General features: G+C 36.6%; 1 protein-coding gene across 3 annotated transcripts in view; it reads right to left on the bottom strand.

Moving 5' to 3' along the window:
* Positions 1–6,851: 6,851 nt before the first annotated feature.
* The window catches only part of BPGM (bisphosphoglycerate mutase), a 50,959-nt gene continuing 30,702 nt past the window's right edge, over positions 6,852–27,108 (bottom strand). For all 3 annotated transcript variants that reach the window (XM_074267873.1, XM_074267874.1, XM_074267875.1), the window contains exon 3: positions 6,852–10,071. In XM_074267873.1, the coding sequence (XP_074123974.1) occupies positions 9,893–10,071 (179 nt within the window). In that variant the 3' untranslated portion in view covers positions 6,852–9,892. The remainder of the gene's footprint in view (positions 10,072–27,108) is intronic.

The raw sequence follows: 27,108 nt of genomic DNA on the forward strand, positions 1-27,108 counted from the left end.
ACCAAGTTCTACATGAAAGTTTCTGTCTGATACAGAAGATCCAGCCAATTAGCAGCCATCTGGATGTTACCAGAATCCAGTCATTCATATGCCCCAAGATTATTATGCAAGATAAATGATGTAGCTGTAAATTGATATAGAACAGGTCCTGAGTGTAGTGTGGGTGGTCTAACCTGAGAGCCAGTCCTTGAAGAATGGACAGATAGATATCCCCCACCTGGTTTCAGTTTAAGCAATGACATGGATGACTCTGGGATTTGTACTGTGTGACGATGAAAAGTTTTCTAATTGGCTACATAGCTAGAAGAAATAATGGTTCAAGGACTGCTGAGCTAGCACCGAAAAGGTACATGAAAAGGACCACTATATCACTCTTTTTCTTGATGGCTTCAGGTGAGGACCCCTTTGAGTTAATCCTGAGAGTTGAATGATGAAGAGGTAAAATAGGTCAGTCTTCTCTACGTCTGAGGCAGGTGTGAGCTCATGGCTACCTCAGAACTTGCTGTTTATGTTATTTCTTGTTCTTATGCAATTAAGTAGTCTAATAACCTTCTGGAAACTCAGAGGACTAAGAAAGAACTTTTAGAATGCAGCCTAAAAGCCTCAAGTTAAGGAAAATGGACTGGATGGTCAAATACTGAAGTCGAAACTTAAATAATTTGGCCACATAATGAGAAGATGAGACTCACTGGAAAAGCCCCTAATGTCAGGAAAAATTGAAGACAAAAGGAAAAAGGGATAATATAGGATGAGTTAGGTAGATAGTATCATGGAAATCGCGAACATGAACTTGGAAAGACTTTGAGAAATAGTGGAAACTAAATGGAACTAGCATGCTATGGTCCACAGGGTCACGAAGAGCCAGATACAACTAAAGGACTGGACAACAAAGGAAGCAGAGGCTAGGAGAGGGGAGATGATTTGTCCAAGATCATGCGGCCAGTTAGAGGCAATAAGGTGCTAGAATTGGGTATAATCCATGCAATCCTTTTTTTTTTTTTCCTGTTCTATTGTGCATTTAGAAATGCTAATTTTATGTGATGTTTGCTAATGCCAGAATTTTAAAAATATACATCAAATTATTTTTATTTATTATATTTAATTATGTTATCTTTAGTTATATGTATTGTATTTATTCATGTTTCTTATAATTTATATAACATATACACACAAACTATTAAAAAGCATAAAAAATAAAAGGGGAACAACATAGGATTATGATGAGAATCAGATAACAAAGTAATGATTTTGCAGCCTTAAAATGCTATAGAAACATAAGCTCTGAGATACAAAACTAAGAATAGGATCCAGGTGCTCTGGCTCCTGCGCCACTGGTCTTTGCCTTATACCAAACCACTTGCCCACAAATGGGCCCAAAGTCCCTTTCTCAGTGTTTTGTTTGTCCATGTCCATCACTGTCAGTAGAGAACCATAGAAAGATGGCTTTAAATAAAGCCAGATGAAATATGTCAACTGTAAGTCAAAGGATCATAAAACCCACCTACTCTGTATATGTATAAATGTATATTCCTGCACGTGCCCCAGAGTTCCTGTTCCCCCCACTCCCTCCCCCCAACTTGTGATCCAATTACTGTATTTGGCTTTTAATTGAAGTCAGATTTAGCCAGCTGGTTCTGGACTCTCCCAAAATGATAGGTCAGGTCAGGAAGAAAAACAAATGATTCTCCCTTCTAGAAGGGGAAACAGCTATGAGAAAGGAAAAACAAGACATTATTGTTCTGGCTCCTCTTGATGCTCAAAATGTCATGTCCAACTCTGTAACCCCATGAGTGGTTTGCAATTTCCTTCTCCAGTTTATTTTACAGATGAGGAAACTGAGGCAAACTGAGTTGGGTGAGTTACCCAGAGTCACCCAGCTAGTATGTGTTTGAGGTCAGATTTGACCTCCAGGCTGGTCACTCTATTCACTGTGCCATCTAGCTGCCCCATTACTAATAGCTAGTATTTTTATAGTACCTTAAGATTTGCACAGAGCAAATTGATCAGTTTTGTTGTATTGGGGTTTTTTTTTTTAAGGATCTCCAAGAGAGATAGAATCTACCACCTTTCTGAGCAAACAGTTTTTATTTTGGACAGCTCTAATTATTAACAAGTTTTTGCCTTACATTGAGTAAAATTTGTTTCTTTCCAGTTTGATCCATCACTCCTCATCCATATAAGAACTTTAGCCAGAGCCAGACTGAAAAAGGTGAAAGCACTGAGAAATCCAGAAAATTCTCCTTTCATGCTGCCCCCCAAGATGACTTATCTTTTCACCATATTTTGAGAGTATGTTTTGGAAGTCAGACTACTTAGTAGAGAGAATGTTAGAATTGAAAAGATATAGATTCAAATCTTCACTCTGACACTACTTGTGTGGCCATGGACAAGTCATTTGACCTTTTTTAAACCTGGTGTTCCTCATCTGTAGAATAATACTAAATCTATAATTCTTTGATTATAATTTTAATATATTTTCCCTAAAGCAGGGATTTTTTTATCTAGGGTCCATGAACTTATTTTTTAAAAAATATTTTGATAACTGTATTTCAACATAATTGATTTCCTTTGTAATCCTGTGTACTTTACTTTATGCATTTAAAAACATTGCTCTAAAAATAAACAAATAAATAACATTATTCTGCAAAGAGATTTCACCAAACTGCCAAAAGGGAAAAAACCCAATGTACTCTTGCCTTGAAGAAATGCTCTTAAGGGGGGGGTCAATATTTTTCTTGCAAGAACTTTCTCTAAATCAGAAAACAAATGTAGAAAGATTTGTTATGAGACCAGAAAGCTATACTAGTTAACATTTATTTGTCATCTATTAGGTTTGGACAAAAAAAGGATGCTCTTTACGATTAGTGCCTCCTTTCCAGGGAGAGAACAGATAGCAATACTAACTGCTTTTCACCTCTGGGATCTACACAGGTAATCACACCAGATCATCAATGGAATCCAGATTCATAAAATTATTGCCAGGCTCCTTAGTAAGCCATCTACTCTCTTCAGATTGAGCCACAGCTTTCTATATGAGAAGCAAGAGATGAAGCATCTTAACCCTGTCACTCAAGTTCTAAGTCAAATCTACATCTTCTTTGAATATGAGAAGGCATTCCTGACTGAACACTGACCTCCAGTGTCTGTCTACAGAAATAGATGCTTCAGATCACAGAATAATTAGTCTTCATCTGAGGAGATCCTGGATATTTTTCTTTGCAATTCAGTTGTGTATTTTGCTTGCTAAGATGCTGGACTTCAGCTTTCCTGGCCTTTCTCCCTGAATTGGGCATTGGTTCTCAAAAATAAGTGCTTCCAGAGGGTTTTCTTTCTTTCCTTCTTAGGCGTTCACTTCTTGCCGACTTGTTTTTTGTCCTTCATTCTCAAAGAGGACCAATGGCTTCAGGAGGGTGACGTCCTGACTTCCAAGTGAACTGGATTTAAGTGAGACCGAGCTGTGCAAAATCATGGAATTTCTTCTCTCCCCCAGAGACCAGCAACAGCAAATGGCAATTGTTTCTGTCGTGGCCAAAAGTTCTGAAGGTCTTCCCCTCCTGGATTAACTCTTTGTAGAGGCAAACTAGACCATCTTTTCCCTCCATTCTTACTTAGCCTTTAATTACTGAATGGTGTTGCCTCAGACAAACTGAGATCTGGGCAAGACCTGAGGTTTAAAAAGCCAAGGTCTTCTACCACTGAAACTCTCATCACTGGTCGTTCTGAGCTACGTCTTGCCACTGGACTCTTGCTACCTATAATAAAAGGCAAGGGAGAAAGGTTTGTGAATGTGTCCTTACATGCCTTTAGATAGAAAGGAAACAGAGCAATTTTCTTTTTATGTCAGCTTCTTTTCACCTCCCCAACATCTGGAGATCTTTAAAGATGAACTGATCCTCCCCATATTCCAATTCTTCCTGGACAAAGGCTGGAGGTGATACTGACAACAGACAAGAAAGTTAATATTAGTGGTTTAAAATATTCATTCTCATTTGATCTTTACAACCAGTTAGTCAGTCACAACCTCACAACTAGGAGGCAGTGCCAGTATTACCAGTTCATAAATGATCTCACCATGAATCAAAATCTCCCATGTGGATAACTTGCTCTAGGAGTCTTTTCTTCTGCTTCCCAGAACAGATGAACATTATTCATCCCCCAAATCTGCTATCTTTAACAACTCCAAGGGCTTGCCCATTAAACCAGTTTGGTTTTGTTTAGTTAAATTGAAAGGTAAGAGCTACTTTTTTAAATCAGAAAGGGGAGCAGATGGGAAGAGGACCCCATTCCCCTTGGTCTTGGGTGGATATAACATTAAGGGGAGACTCATTTCATGATAATGGTTCCCCAAGTAACATGGTGCCTTTTTCAGCCTGTCAGTTCAAACATTCTTTTTATAAAGAAGTTTTTACCACAGCTCTCCTAAAAACACAGAGAAGAAATTCTGCAAGGAATTAAAGGCCCACAGCTGCTCACTGGAGGATGTTAGCCACTGTTTGCCAGCAGATAGTGTCAAATATTCTTGAAAACAGGAAGCAATATGAACTTCACTTTTAAGACATTAAGTCTAGGTTTTAATTGTTTAAATAACTGACCATAAGGGGGCAAATTGTATATCAAAATTTAAGGAAAACATTTTTTGTCTTTGGGGAAAACCCTAAAGCACAGCAGATCATTATATATCCCTGTGTGGTAATTCTCTAGGGAGAAACCTCATTCTTAGGGAATGGCCAGAGGTGCAGAGAGCTTGCTCAGAGTCACACAGCTAGTATCAGATGAGACTTGAATCTCAATTCTTCTGACCTAGTCCAGCTTTCTATCCACTTGACATCACACCACTCAGGCAATTTTAGGTGCTAGTAAGTAAAATCATGTATTGAACCATATTTGGGAAATGCAAAAGTATTTCACAGTGACACAAGGGAGAAGGGGTTTATTGAATGAGCAAACTAACATAACTAAGGTGGACTGCTTGAGTCTCAATAGGATGCTCATCACACTGTTTCTAGTTCCCTAGTCTATAGGACAAACCACAACCCTCGTGACAGATGTGATCATGACATGTAAATGCCTAATAATTTGTTAAGAACATTTTTTCTTACCCAATTGTCAGCATCATCACATGCAAAGCACAGTAAAGATTTCCAAAAACTACTGAAGTAGACCACAACTAAAAAGTTCACATCATCCTGAAACATACTGAAACCCCAGGCTATGAAATTTCTTCAGGCCACAAAGCAAGTTGTTAAGTTGCCATTAAAAAATCATATTTTAAAAAGTACTTTCCTTACTCTTTTTGGTCAAGGTTTTCATATCAACTAAGCGAATGGGTGCTTGCTTTACCATTTTCTCTGAGAGCATTTGAATTAAAACTATTATACTACAGTGTTAGCTCACAATGTCTGGATCCGAGTCATTGTTTGTATTCTAAAACTAAACCTGATTCAGAGACAGAGGGATCATGTCTGTTTATTTAGTAGTCTTATTCTGCACTCTTACACTTCACTTACACTTTATTGCTGTTGCACTGTTTTGAAAGATCCATAATCCTTTAAAATTCTTTCCTTACCCATAACCTCTTTTTTAGCATCTAGCCCATAATTTTTCAAAGCAAAAAAAAAAAATTCTCCGTTTGCATGAACATATGTTGTGTGTTTTTCTTGGCTATTTGGTGATGATTACTTCATAAGAGAGCTGTACCATACAAAGTCAAACCACTCAAAGGATGTGAATTCATCCTACATAATTGTACTACAGAAAACACATTTCAAAGAAAGAATAGTCCCACCACATAGCATTTCCACTGTTATTGTTTGCTTGCATTTTTGTTTTTTCTTCTGTTTATTTTTACTTTCTTTCTAAATCCTATCTTTCTTGTGCCACAAGGTAAATGTATAAATATGTACAATATTGTATTTAACATACTTTAACATATTTAACATGTATAGGACTACCTGCCATCGAGGGGAGGGGGTGGGAGGAGGGGAAAAGTTGAAACAGAAGTTTTTGCAAGGGTAAATGCTGAAAAATTACCCATGCATATGTTTTGTATATAAAAATCTATAATAAAAAAAGAGAATGGTCCATGACATAGCATTTCCACTCTGTTATTGTTTGCTTGCATTTTTGTTTTTTCTTCTGTTTATTTTTACCTTCTTTCTAAATCCAGTCTTTCCTGTGCCACAAGATAACTGTATAAATATGTATACATATATTGTATTTAACATACTTTAACATATTTAACATGTATAGGACTACCTGCCATCTAGGGGAAGGGGTGGAGGGAAGGAGGGGAAAAGTTGAAACAGAAGTTTTTGCAAGGGTCAATGCTGAAAAATTATCCATGCATATGTTTTGTATATAAAAAACTATAATAAAAAAAAAGAAAGAAAGAAAGAAAGAGAATGGTCCCGGGGATTCCTTATGCCTGTGGGCTACTTACTTCTTTCTCCTAGAATAGAAGGAGTCTCCAGCAAGCTTTCCTGCCATATTAAAGACTTTAAAAGGTCAAAACAAAGATGACTAAATTAGTCTTCAGTAAACAGTCCTTTACCAAATGTGGAGAAAAAGGTGATTTAGATTCTTAAATTTTGCCAAAACAATTCTTGTCATCAAGAGTTGAAGAGGAGATTGGATGACCAAAAAGTCTTCTTGTTCCTGTGCTTGATGTCCTTGGAATGTTGTGGTTTAAATTCCCCTCATAGCATAGTGAGAGTCACTTTTGCGCCTACAGCATTGTTGGTGGGAGAGACCACAGTGAGATGAAAAGAATGGCCTATGGGACAACTGTGTACCAAGTGAGGAAGAAGGAAGTTGGTAACGGCCGAATCATACACATCTTTAAGACAATGGGGGAAAATGAATGCTTTTAATGATACACAAAAGTAACATTATCAAACATAACACTGAACACAACCGTCCCCACCCTCACATCCCGCAGGAAGAACTAAGGTACTTTATTAACTACTCTGGAGTAAACTGAGGAAGCTTGGGAGGTAGAGGGGGAGGAAAGAAAAAAAAAAAACCCAGAAGCGAGAAAAATGATCATTCCACTTCAATCCACACATTCTCAGGCATGTGTTTTAAAAAGAATGGTTAGAATAAATCCTTATAAGCTCAGCAAGGTGTTCAAAATGCTTCCAAGATTGGTGAGTCTAATGGACATATGAAAGCTTCCCTATCTTCCCTTCTTACTCCCAAATGCCGTTTGGGAGCAATCAACCTACTCGTTTCTTTACCAGACCTCTCTGCCAAATTATGAAAGACCTTAAAAGGAAGAGAAAGATCCAACTGAAGGATATTGAGGGACAAGGAAAAGTAAATTCCTGATTTCTCCAAGCTTCACTTTAGCTATGGGACCTAGATAAAGGTTTTTGTTCTTTCCTTCTAATTTGATTCCTGAAGAGTTATACAAGCTTTAAAAAAATATATAATTAGTACACATTGCCCAATATGTAGAATTTTTGGTATGCTGATTTCCCAAAAATTGGCATGACCTTCTGGCAAGGCAAAACAAAGCAGGGGCTGAAAACTATTCCTAAGAAAATGAGACAAATTCTTTGTTCTATAAAAATTTCTTTTCCCTCAAAAGAATAAAGAAAAAAGTTGTGGTTTTTTTGTTTGTTTAAAAGGGAGGACATTCATCTGGGTTCTCCTCTCATTTGTTTTCTCTGGTTCATGTTTCATTCAGGAACCTACTACTTGACCAAGTTATTATTAATTTGGGGGGTATGTGTGAGGCAATTAGGGTTAAGTAACTAGAGTCACATAGCTACTTGGGTAAGTAAATGATTCAAAAGACACCCCTTATTCTCAAGCTAAATGAAGGGGTTTTTAAGATCCAAAAGAAAATGCGAAAAGGAAAAACAAGGGGAAAAGTTCCCCTAGTATTCTGAATGAACTCCTTGTAATAAGTGGCCAGACCTAATATTAAAAACTGATAGGTATATATTTTGCACACACATACATACACAAAAAAGTTGAGGAGTACGAGTTCATTCACTTATAGGAAATTGCCTCCGCACGACCTTTAGAAGCACAGGAATGGGTGCTGATCGTGCTAAGAACCCTTGGCAAACTCAATGTTTACAAAATCATGAGATCCTCTCAGAGAAAAAAAGAGAATCTTTCTTTTCTGCAAGTAAAATCCAGGTCTCCAAAGATATAGAAAACATACATTTCTAGCTTGTCAGGATGCTCAATTTTATGCCTCTGAAAAAAATCACTCTTAAAAACATAATATAGATTTCTGTCAAAGCTGTTGTAACTTATTAAATGTTGTTTCTTTCTTTCCTTCCTTCCTAGACAATTAGGATTAAATCTAAACATCTAAAGCTGGACTTGAACTCTGACACTGGGACAGGTGCTCTATCCTTTTTGTTACCTAGCTGCCCCTGTAACTTATTAAAATCTTCACAGAATTTATGCATAGATTTTACCTCAGTATAGTTTCTTGTATTACTGCCTCTTTGAGAGTTTATTCAACCTCCGAAATATCTACAGCTATAACCCAGCCCTAAGATAATGCTCATCTTCAAAAGTCCCATATAGAAGGTCCACATCTTCATAAAGACTCGTGTCTCTCCTTATTGAGCAAATTATCTATCCTGGTAACAGCTATTGTTAGATCCTTGGATTTCAAAGGTCAACTTTATAGGGTCAATGGCGAACTCACTATTAAAAAATAACTTTTTGAAAGTATCCAGTAACTAAATCCTTGCCTTATTGTACAAAATTCAGAAAACTGGCTGAGAATAACATTTTGTTTGAGGCCCTTACAAACACAGATAAAGAGAAAACAAAAAGAAACAGAAAAGGGAAACCACTCCTTGCACCAGACTATGTGCTATAATAATTAGTTCTTAGTTTATGCTGGTGTTACATAATAGACACAACTGATTATTTTTTTCCTTGACTGCAAACATATTCACCATATTGCCTTCACACGCTTTAAAATTTAGCTTGTTAAATAGAAAAAAATCAGGAGTGCCCAGACACTGAAATAAACCCAGTGTTACAAGAAGGGCGTTAAATTTAATGAAGTATGTCACAAAAAGGCACAAATAACAGCTTTTAGTTAAATGTTACACTTGGGGTGCTAGCAATGAAAGTCCTTATGCCATGTGAATTCTCTACCTAAGCTATTCTGATGACAAAAAATTTGATCCCAATCTTCTAGATCCCAGGAATCCAGAGAAGAGAGGGAAAAATAATCAGAGCATGAAATATTCTAGTTATTTATGCTCTGAAGACTCCAGTAGCCAAAGGGAATTTGACCAAATACCAAAGAAAGGAAACTTTAGGACTAAATATTAAAAGTAGAGGGCACAGTTTTATGAGGGGGAAAAAGACTTTTCCTTGTCAATGAGCCATTGGTCTTAAATAAATCAGAGCACCCATTCCTTTATGGACAAGAGGAATAGAATCTAATAATAAATAATTCTTAGGTACAATGCATTATCTAGCATCCCAGAATACAATCTGACAGAACTTAGAGCATGGGAAAGTGAATTATGTCACAAGTGAATGGAATGGGGCACAAAGTTTCTGTAAGAGACAGTATTAGAACCTCTCAACCTCACTTAGAAATCACCCCCACCACTCCCCTATCCCAGGTCTTTGTTAATGCTCAAGGCCTTATCCATTAGCCAGTTTGCATTAGGATCATCACATGGCATCTAATGGGGAGACTGAATCCATGCCAGATGTGGACACACCTGGGCTGAAAGGTTAGGACATCCGACATACATTGCACCTCACAGCCTGCCACTCAATGCTAACTTTTGGTTTCACTCAACTTTATACACAAAAAGAATACAGATTAGTATCCACAACATACTACATAACATTGCCATGACTTCTATACACAGTCAGCAGACAGCCTAGAACAAGAACTTTATTTTCCAGCTTTCTTCACTTTTCCTTGATCATCCACCTTCTTGATAGCTGCTTGGATAGCTTCTTGGTCACCCAGGAACTGATGAGGGCCAATAGCGCGGAGGTTCTCGTCCAATTCCAGAAGGATGGGGACTCCAGTAGGGAGAGTGATATTGATAATATCATCATCCGAGATACCTACAGAACAGGGAGAAAAGAGCAAAGAAATACTTTAAAAACAAACAAACACGCAAATGGGTCTTTAAAAAAATAAACTAACACCACAAGCACATTTAATGAGTAGCTTATTCTTCTTTTCCTGTTACATGTTCATAATCTGGGAATTATGAGGGTACAAATAAAATGTAAGTTGATCCCTGCCCACAAAGACTAAAACATGGGGAAGAAAACAAGACTATGCATACTCTCTCAAGTTCTGAATTTTAGGAGGGTAAAAAACATTTTGTTAATCTGTTCCTGCTCAGAACATTTTGGAAAGAGCGTGGGGGAAAGAGACAAGCAGAATAGCTTTGAAAGTTACACATTGGATTTCTTCTTTATATTTTCAAAGGAAAAACAGGCTATATATGAGAGATTCAGTTACATGTACAATCCTATTTTTCTAAATAGAAATGCTCATTTGTGTGTGTATGTTTTGTTATTAAGTTCAGGAAAAAAAAATTTAAAGAAATAATTCAAAACAAATATAGAAAATATGCTTAGTTATATAATGATATCAGATTACAGTCTTGGCAAAGAGAGAGATAAGGGAGGGAGAGAGAGAAAAAAATTTGGAACACAAAACCTTACAAAAATGAATGCTGAAAATTATTTTTATATGTTTTGGAGGAAAAGGATTACTATTGAGGGAAAAAAGAGTTCAAAATTTGAAGTCAGAGGACCTAGATTCTAATCCTATTTGTCTTTTATGACCTTAAGTGAATTATTTCGCTGCTAAGACCACATGGTACCATTCTGTAAGATAAATGGGCTAGATCTTTCTACATGTGTGTAGACAGTTTTCTTCAGAAAGCCTTCATCTTCTTCTCTAGAAATCTGAAGGTCAGGGGCCTCTTCTCTCACTTCCTTTTTCTTCTATATATAGTAGTGAATTAAAAAAAAAAAAACTATCAAAGCCAAACATTGCCCTAGTTCTCTGGGGGTATTACTAAAATTAGATCTCTTCCTCTACAAGCCAGACTCATTTGGTAGGAATGTGGTTAGTATTTCCAATACTAATCAGGCCTGCAACACCCTGGATCAGACTCTGCCAAGCACATGCTTTTCTTATACATACCAGCCATTTAGGACGTGTTACCTTTACATCTGCACACTAGGCTGCGCCCATATACAATTAGAACAAAAAGGTAAAGTGGAGGAAAAGTTACAAGTAGAAAACAACAAATACTCAATCTCCCTGCTTTTACATAGAAAATATTTTATTTAATAAAGGAATCCAGAAGTACATATCAGGTCAACAAGCATTTATGAAATGCCCACCATGTGCCCAGAACTAAAATAAAAATACAAAAGCAAAACCGTTCCTGCCTTCAGGGAGTTTTATAATCTAACAAGGGAGACATCATTCACACTTCTAACTAAAAATAAGACATATGTAGGCCCCAGGTTCCTCCTCATGCCAAAGGGGATACAGATTGAGCGCTGGGCTTGGAATCCAGAAGACAAGATCCAGTTCTGCCTCACTAACTGCATAATTCAGGGGAAATTATAATTTTCAGCCTCAGTTTCCTATCTGTTAAACAGGAATAATAACAGTCCATTACCTTAGCATTATTGGAAGGATCAAATGATACAAAATTTGCAAAGCACTTTGCAAACCTATGTAAATATTATCTTTTGTTAGGTTATCATGATCAGTTAGTGGAAACCACAGCAGAATTTGAAGTGAAAGAAATCTAGGTATCAATCTAATACAAAATACCAGAAATGATAAGTCACAGTACCCCCTCTACTCCCCAAATTCTCTAATTTACCATCAACCTAGCCAGAGAAAACAGGTGTTAAACATTGACTCACAAATTGAAATTAGGGTGAGAACCAACTATGTACAAGAGACCCTCAGAGATTTCAAAAAACAAGCCAGAATATATGCATAAAGGAGGCTGGATATCTTGTCATAAATTCCATATAGATGGAGAAGTAGAAGAGAAGTCTACTCCAGTTAGTCAGTCTCACAGAAATATATCAACTTTGGTTTCATAAAAACTGGATCCAAATCCTATCCCTGGTTCTTGCCAGCTGGGTGACTTTGTACAAGTCACAATCTCAGTTTCCTTATCCATAAAATGAAGGGTGGAGTTATGTAGATCTATAATTCTCATAACCTTCCCTATAACCTGAAATTCCAATGGATCCTACCATTTTGTGGCTGTTCACCCACTTCAACCATGGGTCTTTTCGTGATACCATTTGGACTTTTTTGGTAAAGATACTAGAGTGATTGGGCATTTCCTTCTCAAGTTCATTTGACAAATAAGAAACTGAGGCAAATGGGATTAAGTGATTCAACCAAGATCACTTAATCCCACTATGAACCAAAGGAGAAAGGAGAGAGGGAGGAAGAAAAAGTATACATAAAACCAGAAACCCAGCTCTCTGCGATATGACTCTACTCTGTATTCTCTGAGACTGGCCATCACTGGACAGGACCATAGAAGCTGCCACATGGATGTTCTTACCCACAGCTAGCTGGTCAAGTCAACTCACGGTTCTTATCTTGAAAACCCAAGAACTCCCCTATTCATTCAATCACAAATATTTACTGAATTCTAAGTAAGTGCATCACATCATGAATTATATTACTCCCCTACTACTAATCTCCACTACTAGCAATTAACATTTATATAGTGCTTTGTATGTGCCAAGCACGGTGCTAAATGCTCTACAATTATTATCTCATTTGATTCTAAAAAACTGGGACATAAATGCTATTATTATTCCCATTTTACAAATGGAAAAACTGAGGCTAACAAGGATGAAGTGATTTGCTCAATGTCTGAGGCTGTATTAGAACTAAGGTCTCCCTGGTACTCTATCCACTGTGGCATCTTGCTTGAGCTACAATTTCCTCATCTATAAAATAAATGCTTTTGTCTTTATTTTCTCTGAGTGTCTATCCTTCATCCATCCAAAAAGTATCTCTTAACCATAAAGCAAGATCCTTAATCTGAATAAACTCAGAGTCTAACATTTAATTTTATTTCTCCCAACAAGGAAAAAACGTTTCTAAAAATGAGGTTAAGTTTGGAGGTGGGAAGAGATGACAATGACTTAAGTCAGACCCAGGAGTTCTTAGCTCTAACACATAATTATTTTGGGGGTTGGGTGAGATCTGGAGGGCGTCTCTGCTGCAAGGTAGCTCGGAAGTCTCTGGGAGACATGGAAGAAGCCTTCCTAGCCCCTAAGCAGAACATCTGACAGTTTCCAGGAGCTTCAAGTCAATGTCCCCTATCAAAAGGCACACTCAAAACAAAACCCAAAACCCTACACCAAACCGAAAGGGGGCCAAGTCTGGCCCAGAAAAGACCAGAGCTGCTAAGCAGGTGACATGCTCTTGTTTATGCTTCCCTGGCAGGAATTTTCCTGTTGAAGCTTGCCAGGACCTACCAACAAGCATTTCTATTTCTTGTGGAAATGCTGTATTGTGTTCAACATATGCCAAGGACTGTGATGGCTGATGCTGGTCTCTTCTGTTTGCAAACCCCACTCTGTCCCCCCAAAGCTGAAAATAAAAATTTGTGATCCGACATGTTCAGGTAGACCCATGCCCTACCCACAGAGTTACTATGTTAAATATGGAAGGGGGAGAGAGAAAGGGGAAAGAGAGGGAGGAGGAGAGACAGACAAAGACAAGCAGAGAGAGGAGGAAGAGAGAGACAGACAAAGACAGAAGGAAGAAGAGAGACAGAGAGAAGGAAAGGGGGCAGAGAGGGAGGTGGAGGGATTGTCAGCTTCTAGGAGGCAAACTTTCTTAAAGAGAAGAATATCCAAATGAGTTTCTTCAATCACCTGGAATTTTGGGAGGCTGTTTTTGGGGTGTTTTAAGTCATCTGATTTTTTTTCCTACTGGTCAGTTTCATCCATTGTATGTCCAACTCAACCAGCCTCTGGTCTCTTCTGTTCCATTACACAATACAAACCACTGGAAAACTAAACCTCCCAAAGCTTCTCATGCTATCACCCTTTTATTCAGATCTTCAGTGGCTTCACATCACCAAGTGAATAAAGATCAAAATACTTTTGCCAAGCTGACTTTGAGGGTCCCATGTGATCTGACCTCATCCCACCTTTCCCAATTCCTCTCATTATGTAAAGAACTCATTATCTAATTTAGCCAAACTAATTGCCTCTTGAAAACCGCCGCACACTTGGCCATCTCTGCCTTTGCTCATGCTATTCTACTTCCCTCTTTCAGCCCTCCTTAACCAATTCTAGATTCCCATCAGCTCAATGGAAGCCCTTCCTGTATCCCCATAATCCTCTCTTTTTTCTGAACTTTGTCTTAACTGTATCTTTACCTTCTACTTTGTATCAAAGCGGTAGTTCTCTGATACTTAATGATCAAGCTTGGCAAGGAGAGGTCTTTCCTCCCTCACAGAATCAAAGACACACAAAGCACTTTATGGATTTTGTCCAGACAAATGTCTATCGTTGTTGTCTATCCTGCCTTTGAGGGGCCTGGAAGAGAAAGTGAAAGGGGAAGATTTCAGATCTATGGAAGGAAGCTGCTCCTGAACGAAGGGACTAAGCCAGAGAGGAGCAAGGTCTTTAAACAGAAGCTAAGCAGGCACCCCAAACCTTTCTGTTACATTAAAAGTTCTTCATCTCCCTCAGTAGATGTGTTAAAAAGACAGGTTCGGGTGCTTCTTGTAAGAGGTAGGACAGAGGCCTGATGGGGCAGAGAAAACAGTGAGGACTAAAGATAAAAAGCTTAAGTCTGGATCTATGGTGAGGTTCTCCACTTAACAGTGTTTTTAGATGACTTGGTATGTAGCTCCCTCCCTATAACATGGTCATAGACTTAAGTGATGACTTGTCTGTCCACAATGCCTGGCTTGTTGCAATGTATCATTGATCAATCACCTGGTGGCAGATACCTTAGCTGTGGACCCGGGTCTGATTACAAGTCTGGCACTCTAAACATTATACCAAGAAGATTCTAGAAGATAAATAGGTTCTCTGAACACTTACCCTTTTTCGTAAAAATCAGGAGCAAAGCAGAGAGCTAAATCACTCAACTCTATTAATAAGTCTCACGATCCAATTAATTAGATCTTTTTTCAATGGCACAATTTTCACTCTCAATCTAAAGTGTTAACATACTGTATATATTTAAAATACCAACTTTGACGCAATCTACCCAAAGCCATTTTCCTTTAAAAAAAAAAAACATACAGCAATGTAATAATACATCCTTATTAAATTTCCAGTGAAATCCATCACATGCAAGCATAGAAAACAAACTAGTTTAGTTTAACAACCACACAAAAACATTTCCAATGAACAGCAGACTTTCCATTCCACTTAAATGACTGGAAGTCACACACATGGAGCAACAAACTAATTGCTTATAAATATTTAAGACACGCAAACTGGTTAATGAGTCAACTGTATGCCGGGTGTCTAAGATGTAAAAAGGGCAAATTCAGAAGATTTACAGTCCAATAGTTGCTCATGTTTATACACCTTAGGCTGCTAATTTCAACTCAGTCTCAATTTATAGCCATAAGAAGATCAGTGGGCAGATTTCAGAAAGCTGGAGTAACCTAGTCAAGAACCTGATTTGACCAATTTGCGTCAACATTAGGCAAATATCCATTTCAAAAATTCACTTTATGGGGCTTCCAAGTAATTTTATTTTAATAGAAGGCCACAAAGCATAATGAATAGTTTACTTTATTCCAAGTCAGAAAAGACCAGGGTCAGTCAAATCTCATCACAGTCACTTACTTTGAGCCTCCAGGCAAGTGCTTTTTAACATCTTTGAATTTCAGTTTACTTGTTTATGAGGTAGGTATAATTCCTATAGTATCTACCTCACAGGGTTATTATGAGAATCAAAGAAACAAAGCACTTTGTAGACTTTTTCCAGACAAAATGTCACTCATTATATCTTGTCTATCCTGCTTTTAAGGAGTCTGGAAAGGAAAGTTAAAGAGGAAGATTTCAGATTGATGAAAGGAAAAATTTCAAGTAAAGCTGCTCCAGAATGAAATGGACTAAGCCAGAGACCAGCAAGTTCTTTGAAGGTCTTTAAACATTAGTTAGATGGTCAACATTAAAGAAGAGACTTATGTTTTCCATTGAGATTGAAGCAGATTGTTTCTGAGCTCCCTCCAATTTTGCAATTTTACAAAGCAGTTGGACAGGCCTAGTTTAGAACTGCCCAGAATGAGGAAGGAAGTGTCATTAAAAAATTTTTAAAGACCAACAAATCCTTGAACCTTCCTCCCTCTGCTTCCTGAATCTATGTTTGTGAAGAGAGTTTTAGAATTAAGGAGTGCCAGGCTTTAAGTGCTTAGACTCTTTCAGGCAGGGAGGAGGAAGAAGTATTTTTGAGTGATAGATTCTTGATATCAAGGAAATAATGAATATATGCACATACACACTTCCCTTCCCAGCCTACAATGCAAATAAATGAAATTATGTTTGTAGGTTGTTTTTTTTAAATATGTGCTTCCTCTTCCAGTCTCTGCCACCATGGCCACACATACCAAGAGAAGTCTGACATTTAGCAAGACAAAGCAGCAAATCCTTGCTATATAAGTTGTTTTGTAAAGAATTCATAATTAGCCAAAACAAAAGCAAAGTTATCAATAAACCATCTACCAGAACCCCAATCAATTTTACCACAAAAATTTTCTTTGCATTGCCTACCTCACTCAATGCAGGATTATTTACTCATTTCTTCCAGAGATGGAGGTTTTCCAGAGGAAAATCTTTTGAGATCAAGGTCGATTCTAGCTTCTTCTTCAGTGAACTATTCCAAAGTCATAGTATTCTTGGTGACAAGAGTAGTCTAAAAATCTACAAAGTCTTTGAAATGTAAACTCCATTTCTAATTGTCTTCCGTAAAAATCTTCCTAAGTTAAACTAGGCAGTCAGCTAGGTATCTAAGAGAAAGAAAAAGCATGATAGAAGAGACATGTCTTCCCCACCTGGTAGTGGAAGAGGAAGTCTTTGAGAATGGGGAAAGCTTTAAAAAAAGAAGTCCTCTTTTCATAATTAAGGCCATTGGCCCAAGAGATATGCACCTGATAGAGGTTGAAGTGGTTGAAAACACAGTTTGAAAGCTTTTTTTAAGAGACTCAGAGCAGAAAAGGGAAAGAAACTTCCCTCCTGTGAATAAACTTCTATTACCTTCTAGGCCTTCTTGACTTATCAAGTGACAGTGATTTGGGAGCCCAAGAAGTTGTATTTGAATCCTGGCTTTGCTACTTATTTGTCCAAGTTCCGAGTCTTGGTTTTCTCCTCTGTGAAATGAGGGGTTTGAACTAGATGATCTTGAAAATCTCTTGCAGCTTTAACATTTTAAGGTTCTATTACAACGAATACAGACACTTTCCAATCCAAGTTATTTGTTAAACACCATTTTTGAAATATTGTATTATATAAACTACAAGAATAAAAAATAAAGTAGATAAAAGGTCTCTAAGGAATTTTTAACCTGATGGGGAGAAGCACAAGATCAGAGTTCAAGTTGACTAAGAACAAAGTAAAAGTAACAACATTTGAAATGTTCATGGAGAAGCAGCAGAATTTTCCTCCAGAGAAAATTTCATAGAAGTGTTTATTTTTTGGCTAGGAAATGGGCTGCTTTTGTTTCTACACATACACACACATACACACACACACACACACACACACACACACTTTATTTCCTTCCTGTCAGGATCTTCTTTTAGGGTGAACTTTTGTTAGCTTCTAGACCATATTCCCATTTTGCAAAGACTTTTGATTCTATTAGGCAAGTATTCTATGCAAAAATCAATGGTCAGTCAGAATAGGCCTGGGGAAAACTTGCATGAATTAATATTAAGTGAAATGAGTAGAACTAGGAGAACATTGCACACAACAAAATTATGTGATGATCAACTTTGATGGATGTGGCTCTTTTCAGCAATGAAGTGATTCAGGCCAGTTCCAATGGTCTTGTGATTGAGAGAGCCTTCTGCATCCAGACAGAGAACTATGGGGACTAAATGATCACAACATAGCATTTTCATCTTTTTGTTGTTGTTGTTTGCTTGCTTTTTTTCTTTCCCTCTTTTTCCTTTTTTGATTTCTCTTGTGAAGCATGATAATTGTAAAAATATGTATAGAAGAATTGCACATATTTAACATGGATGATTTGTTGTCTAAGGGAGGAGGTTGGAGGAAGGAAGGGAGAAAAAATTTGGAACACAAGATTTTGCAAAGGTGAATGTTGAAAACTATCTTTGGATGTATTTTGAAAATAAAAAGCTATTATTAAAAATTAATTGTCAAGTCCCAAATTATTTAGAACTGTCAAATATGTATATATTTTGAAGTGCATACACACATCTGGGTCACATTTAATTTGCTACGAAGCTATGATTAAAGATTAGGGAAATCATCTTTTTTCCATGATTTCTGGGAGAGGAAAGAGAATGGGAAACCAAAAAGAATCAAAATTAGCTAGTGAAGTATTAAAGTCTTTAGGCTTTGTCAACAGGTGGTACTTAAATCACTCTTGGTTTTTTTTTCTTTTTTTTTTTGTTATTGTTTTTGTTTTTGACCTAACCACTGATATTGGGAACTCCTTTCCACCAATCAATGCACATCTGTAATTCTTCTGTAGTCTTAGAAAATTGCTTACAATATCCACAAAATTAAAGCCTGTCAAATCAGGTTGGAAAAGGAAAATGTGCTCAACTTCTCCCAATGTGGGCTATAGGGCTAGAAAGAGTAAGACTAACAAAAGATTTGTTGATCCAAAGAAATCAAACCACTGTGTGTACTATTGCCTTATCACTTAGGATAAAAGAAAGTAAAATAATCTCTGTCCCTCATGTTTAAATCAGAATTTATATCTTCTAGCCATCCTTCCTTAGTCAAAATTTAAACTATAAATTCCAAATTAATATAGTATGAATTAAAGTAATTTACTCCACAGAATTATAAAAACCACAGATCTATAGCTGGCAGGAGCTCAGAAACCCATCTTGTCCAACTTCCTCATTTTACAAATGTGGAAACTGTGGCCCAGAAATGTTAAAGGATCTTTCCCAAGATTACAGTATCAGTAAGTATCAGATTTGAACTCAAGTTCCAAGCCTATGACTTTTCCACCATATTACAATGACTGTGCCCTAAGGAAAAAAAGTTAAATATAAAAACACTTAAGTAAACCTTTTAAAGTTATGTCCAAATGGCCTAGTTCTATTCCAGCTAACTTGGAACATACGATGTTTGTTCTAAATATCCAGTTTTCACATTTGGAAGATAGGAAAATATCTGGCAGAGGTTATCAAGCTGACTTGAAAATGAACAAAAACACTTATAATGCATCTTGATTGTATAATAAAGATGAGGTGGGGATGGGAATATTTAGGGAGGAAATCCTTTCTATATGGTATATTTTAACTATAAAAAAAGCTGCTGAGCTCAAGGTTCCCAGAGCTTCCATTTCAAATCCCATACAGGAATACTTAAATCAAACTTCATCCCACCATTAGGTAGGTGTTGCTTTTTTATTTTAGGAGGTAATGCTTGACTGCTTATGAAAATGGATTCCATTAAAATGTCAAAAGGCAACCACTCTGGTCTCTTCCGCGCCCTAACTCCCAGTCTCTGCAACTAGACCTGGCTGCCCTTTCAACTATTTCTAATTTCATCCCACTCATTTCTGGGTCTAGTTATCCTCCGATACACAACCCTCCAGGGTTTGAATCTATGTGTTCTGGTGTGTCACACTCACCCCTGCTCCCAACTTAAGAAGTCTCCATATTCTGAGGATTGGTCACAGAGACTTAGTAATAATAAAATAAATAATAATAATAATAAAATTACTTCCTTGGCAGGAGCCAGATAATCGCCAATGTTGGATTGGAAAGACATTTTTTCACTCCATGAGGGCTGGCAAAAAACAAATGCCAGAAGTGACCAGGCTAGACAGAGAAGGAAACGAAAACTTCCTGCCCAGCAAACCACTGAACCAGAGTCTATTAAATTATTCAGGGCACATTAAGGGCTTCCATAAAAATGCTTTATAAAAGGTGGGTCTGAAAAGACATTTGAGAAACAGATCACAGTCTGCCATAGAGACAAAATAAGAGCTAATATTTATGTGTCTAGGACTAGAATGGGCATAGCACTTTACATATATTTAACTCTTACAACAATGGGGGAGATACTAGCATTAATTTCATTTTATAAATGAAAAAGGCAAGGCAGTGTTGTTCAGTTGTGTCTCTTGGTGATCTCATTTGGGTTTTTTGTTGTTGGTGGTGGTTTTTTGTTTCGTTTTGTTTTGTTTTGGCAAAGCTACTACAGTTTTTCTCTAGCTCATTTTACAGATAAGAAAATTGAGGCAGACAGGGGCAAGTGACTTGCCCAAGTTAAACTAGCTAGTAAAGTGTCTGAGGCCAGATTTGAATTGACTAGATGCCCAGAGAGGCAGACAGAGGTTAAAAACAAGAGAATTATTCGCCTGGGATTACAAAATTAATTAACTATCTAAAGAAGTATTTGAACTCAGGTCTTTCTGTCTCTGGTACTTTATCCACTATTCCACTTATGACATTCATCAGATTGATTTCTCTGTCAAGAAAGAACTGACTGGATAAAAATTTCTTAATTTGCTTTAGTGATCATTTCATTTTGGAGAATAAACTAATAAAGGGACATACAGATTCTGGATCTCTCTCATACCAACTAGGATGATGTATGTGCTGGAGTGAAAAATGGTACAAGTCTGAGAGAGAAATGACTACCTCTGAATTTGTATTAGAAAAACAGAGGGAATCTAGACATAGTATGACAATTATCCTAGATTTGGGTAGAGATTTCAAAGAGAAAAGAAAAAAGGTAGCATCCCATGACTTAAAATTCTACAAGGCAAGTCTACACAGGAAGATTAGAATCCCTCAAAAGAAATTCTGGGAAATCAGAGAATACAATTTCAATAGGGAAGAGCAGGAAAAGTTATCAAAAGATAAGGGTGTACAACAAGTTAAGCAACTGAGATTTTTAAAAGATATGTACTAGGGAAGCTAAATAGTGCCATGCATAGAACACCAGACATAGAGGCAAGAGGACTCATCTTCCTGAGGTCAAATCATCTTCCTGAGTGAACCTAGGAAAGCCACTCAACTCTATCTGCCTGTTTTCTGATCTGTAAAATGAGCTGAAGAAGGAAATAGCAAATAACTCTGCTATCTGTGCCAAGAAAATCCTAAATGGAGTTACAAAGATTTGTATATGATTGGAATGACAACATCAAAGGGGATAGAAACAAGAACAGAAAGTGGAAGATAAACAGAAAAGGTTATTACAATTCTTACGAAATTATTGTCAGAAATCCTCAAGGTTCAAAGAAGGCAAGGCTTACAATGAAAGCTAGGGATAACAAAAAGACCTGGTGTGTGTGTGTGTGTGTGTGTGTGTGTGTGTGTGTGTGTGTGTGTAAATCACACTGGGGGAAGGAAGAGAAATAGAAGAGACAGGACTATTGTTTTGGGGTAGATAAGATGAAACTTGACAGACAAAGCAAATCTAGTCAATCCTTAGTTAGCATCTATTCTACAAAGCCAAAGGAGAATGAGAGAACTGAACAAAATGGCTAAACAATTGTTGACTAAAAGTAACATAAGCCAGACAAAAATAGAAGATAGAAAAGATTTGGAATAACTATCAGTTTTTCTGAAAAATATCTATAAATCTCAAGTGAGTCAACAATGAAATATGTCAGTTAAGAAGAAGCTAACTTATTGTTGAGCTTCATTAAGAGATTCCTCCAACAGCCATCCAAGCTTTAAATCTTATAACCGATGAGCATAGTAGTCATGGCCTTATTGTACTTTAACCTGATGAGACCATACATATATTCGGTTCAACTTTGGAGAATTACATCTTAAAAATGACACTGATAAGTTTGAGGCTCTACAAAGGAGAGCAGTTAGCATGATGAAAGACCTTGAGATCATGCCCATATGATAATTAATTGAAAGAACTAAACGTTTAAATTAAAAAAAAAAAAGATTGCAGGAGTATGGAGATAATATCTGTATTCTAGTATTTGAATGGTTATCATGAGATAAAATTTCAGAATATCTAAAAGTCAACCAGGGTATGTGATTTACAAATAAAGAGTGATATTATAAGCAAATTAAGAGGGCATGGAATAGCTTATTTGTAAAATTTATAAATAAGAGAAGAATTTAGGACCAAAGAAAATAGAAGTGCATTACAAAATATAAAATGGATAATTTTAATTAAATAACATTTAAATGGTTTTGCACAAACAAAACAAATGCAATCAAAATTACAAGGAAAAATAAAGACCTAATTTCTCAAGTATATAAAGAAATGAGTCAAATTTATAAAAATACAGGTCATTCCCTGATCAAAATATATAAACAGGCAGTTTTCAAACAAAGAAATCAAAGATGTCTATATGAAAAAAAATGTTCTAAAACACCACTGATTAGAGAAATGCAAATTAAAACAATTCTAAGGTACCACTTCACACCTATCAGATTAGCTAATGTGACAAAAAATGAAAATGTTAAAATGTTGGAAGGGATGTGGGAAAACTGAAACATTAATACACTGCTAATGTAGTTGTGAACTGATTCAGCTATTTGGAAGAGCAATTTGGAACTATGCCCAAAGGCCTATAAAACTCTGCATACCTTTTGATCCACCAATACCACTGCTAGAACTAGGAGATCATTATACACTTCAACAACAATACTGTATGAGGATGTATTCTGATGGAAGTGGATATCTTCAACATAGAGAAGAGCTAATCCAATTCCAATTGATTAATGATGGACAGAATCAGCTACATCCAGAAAAGGAACCCTGGGAAATAAGTGTAAACTGCTAGCATTTTTTGTTTTTCTCCCCAGATTATTTTTACCTTCCAAATCCAATTCTTCCTTTACAACAACAACAACAAAATTCGGTTCTGCACATATATATTGTACCTAGGATATACTATAACATATTTAATATGTATGAGAATGCCTGCCATCTAGGGGAGGGGGTGGAAGGAAGGAGGAGAAAAATTCAGAACAGAAGGGAGTACAAGGGATAATATTTTTAAAAATTATCTATGCATATGTACTGTCAAAAAAGTTATAATTATAAAGTTAATAAAAAAAATACCACTGCTAGATCTATATCTCAAGAAATACCAAAAAAGGAAAACAATCTATCTGTACAAAAATATTTATAGCAGCTCTTGTGGTAGCTAAATAATTGGAAATTTAAGGGGTGCTCATCAATTGGGAAATGGCTAAATAAATTGTATTATATGATTATGATGGATTATTATTGTGCTACTAGAAATGACAAGCAGGATGATTTCAGAAAAACCTGTAAAACCTTACATGAACTAATGGATAGTGAAGTGAAAAGAACCAAGAGCATGTGTACACAATAAGTGTTCGATGAAGAATTGTAAATGATTTATCTAGTCTCAGAAAAACAATAATCTAAAACAATCCCAAAGGATTAATGATGAAGCATACCAACTACCTCCAGAGAAAGAACTGATAATATTTGAATACAGACCGAAACATACTATTTTTCATTTTCTTTCTTCCTACTATGGGAATGTTTTACATAACTGCACAGACTCTCAAATCCAGTTTTCCTAACTTTCTTATTTCTATGGAAATAGAAACTCCTTCCAGTTACCCAGCCTGGTATTATCCTCAACTATTCACTTTCTCTCATTGCCTTATTAAATCCGCTGCTGAAACCTGTTTTTTCTACCTACACAAGATCTTTTGTATCCAGTCTACCTCATGAGGCTGTTATGAGGCTATTTATAAAACACTCAGATCAGTACCTGGTACATAGTAGATGCTATATCAGAGAAGAGGGAGGGAAGAGAAGACACACTTTCTCCTCACAACAATCTAATAAATAGATTCTCATCATCCCTCACTTAGACTAATACAACAGCCCCCTTTGTTATTTCCCTCTTAGCTAGCTTCTCCAATTCATTCTCTACACAGATAACAAAATGGTATTCCTAAAACAATTCTGACCATGTCACTCCTTCTGCTTTAGGGATAAGGTAAAATACTCATCACGATCTGGCTCCAAACTGATCTTTTAGATTTATTTTCCACTACTCCCCACCATTTAGGCTACGCGTCAGTCCAACTAGCCTCTTGCTGGTACTCCCTGTCTCCAACTTTCCATTTTCCACTGCATATTCTTAGAATGCATTCCTTCTTCATGTGTGCCTCTTGAACTCTTCAAGCCCTTAGCCAAATGTCAGCCCTTTTCCAGATCTCCCATTCATTAATGCTTCTTATTAAGTTACTATGTATATGTATATGCATTTACTAATCTGCATATATGTTGTTTCCCTCCAAACTAATATTGTCTTTCTAACCCCAGCATCCATTCCAGCAAATCATTAATAAATACTTTTAAGATTAAGTCAAGTAGGGTAATTCTGCATGTGTTCAGAGGGTAGAATGACAAACAATCAGAAGTTGTAAAGAGGCAAACCCAGCATTGATGCACCATTCAGGGGGTGGCAATGGTGACTAAAGGGAATAAAACAAATGTCCTAACAATGAGAGCTATCCAAAAGGGAATATTGACTCGAAAAGCAATGCATCCCCTGCCATTGGAAATCTTCAAACCAAAGGCAGTATAATGTGAAAGGGATTGTTATTTAGGTATAGAATAGACTGTGAGGTGACACAGTGAATATGTGTTCTAACTCTAGGCTGGCCCTAGAGTTAGAAGTACCCAAGTTCAATTCTGGCCTTAGATGCCTCCTAGCTGGATGACCCTGAGCAAGTCATCTAACCCTGTTTCCTTCAGTTTCCTCATATGTCAGATGAGCTGGAAAAGGAAATGACAAACCACTCCAGTACCTTTACCAAGAAAACCCCAAATGGGGTCATGAAGAATCAAATCTATGGAAATAGCACCAAGCACTACCACATATCTTTAGAGGTTCCTTCCCACTGAGATACTGAGATATCATAACTCTGCTCTAACATGGAGCTACATTATAAGCTGGGACCTTTTAAAATTGAAATCTAATAATTTAGGAGTTACTAACATTATACAAAAGATCAAATATCAAATGTTTGATAAATCTACTTTAAAAAGTATCTTTTGAGTACCAGGAGCCATTGCCAAATTGGTGAATCAAATGAAGATAATTCTGAGGAGCTTTAAGTTTGTTCCTTTAAAGTCCTGAGCAATTCTTTGTTTTTATACAGAAAAGAAAAGCCACTCTCAGGCTTTACTTCCTTTTACCATCTCTTATGATTCAATAATCAGAAGCTTAGCAGAAAAAGACTGTAGAAGCACTTAACACATAGCCTAATCTATTTAAGTACTCAGGCTTCCAGTGTCTTGATTTCCTTAAAGATTTCTGGGACATTTTTACCTAGGGCATTATTAGCCTTCCAGTTTCTTAATTTCCTTGGGTTCTAGGGCTTTATTATCTCATGAAAACCAAACCCAAAATGATATTAATAAAACCAGTATTATTCCATTAAGACAGTTCTGTTTTTAAGAAAACATTCTAAAAGAGTTAAAAGAATACTAGAACCAGTCTCCCTCCTCCCACCTCTAATTTCACAGGTAGACTTTCGAATTTCAAAAGTTGCATCAAAATATTAAAGAAATGAGTGATAGTGAAAAGAACACTAGATTTGAAAGCAGAGAACTCTAGCTCTGCTTTTCACTAGCTGTGTAATATAATTCTTCAATTTCTTCTTCCTTATTCTATGTATCTATAATATATCCCCTGCTTACTTCCAGTATCCCTAAATGTTTTATGCCCAATGTCAATGGTATATCTGACCAAAATAATGTGCTCTTGCTCCTCTGCACTATTCATGTGGCTGGGATGTTTCATTCCCAGTCTGGTAGTAGACCTGGGGCCAGGGCTTCAGGCTGGGGGTTTGATGAAGGTAACTATGTCTTCTTGAATTGGATATCTGTGTTGCCTGACAGGCAGTCTAAATGTCACCATTAACCTACCCACCTAACAACTTAACTACTTCTATTAACACTGCCATCTTCATAGTCCCCCAAGTTTACTAAATCTTAAGTCTTCCTGTCCCCTCAGTCTTTGTATTCAATAAGCTGCCAAGACCTATGGCTTCACCTCCATCACATTCATTACCTTAGTATATATATATATATATATATATATATATATATATATATATATATATATATATATATATATATATATATATATATATATATATATATATATATATATATATATATAAAACCTTTAGTTATACTCCCACAATCACCAATATAGTATGAGTCCTCATTATCTTTGATCTTGATTATGATAATTAGCTTTATTATATTAATTGGTCTCCCTGCTTCTTTCTAGCCTCTTCCTTCTATAAGCCATTTTCTACATATCTGCTGAAAAGCCTTTCTAAAGCATAAATGTGACCATGTCACTTGTGTTAAAATAAGTTCGTGGCTCCCTACTGCCTCATGGATCAAATATAAACCATTCAGCCTAGTATTTAAAAAGCCATTGAAAATATGACTTGAAATTTTACTTTCCAATATTATTTTACATTACTCTTATTTACTCATTCTTTTTTAGATTAAAAAAAAAATCATCCATTTCCAAACAGACATTCCATCTCTCAACTCAGTACATTTTGCTAACATCATCTCCCCATCTCCCACATCTAGAATGGACGTCTTCCTCAGTTCTACTTTTTAGAACCCTTATCCTTTAAGAATTAACTCAAGGATGTTCCCAACGAACCTACCCCTGAATTTGCCAATTGTCACGGATTCCTCCTTCCACAAATTACCTTCACTAAACTTACCTGTGTGTGTGTTGACAGATCCAATGGAATGTAAATTTGAAAATAGATATTATTAAATTTTATCTTTGTTTCCCTAGCATATATTAGGTACTTAATAAATATTTGTGGAATTGAAAGCGACAAAACAGTCTTGACCATGGGAAGAACAGAAAGCACACTGAGATACTAACAAATA

This window comes from Sminthopsis crassicaudata, chromosome 5 (assembly GCF_048593235.1).
Source record: "Sminthopsis crassicaudata isolate SCR6 chromosome 5, ASM4859323v1, whole genome shotgun sequence".
NCBI lineage: Eukaryota > Metazoa > Chordata > Mammalia > Dasyuromorphia > Dasyuridae > Sminthopsis > Sminthopsis crassicaudata.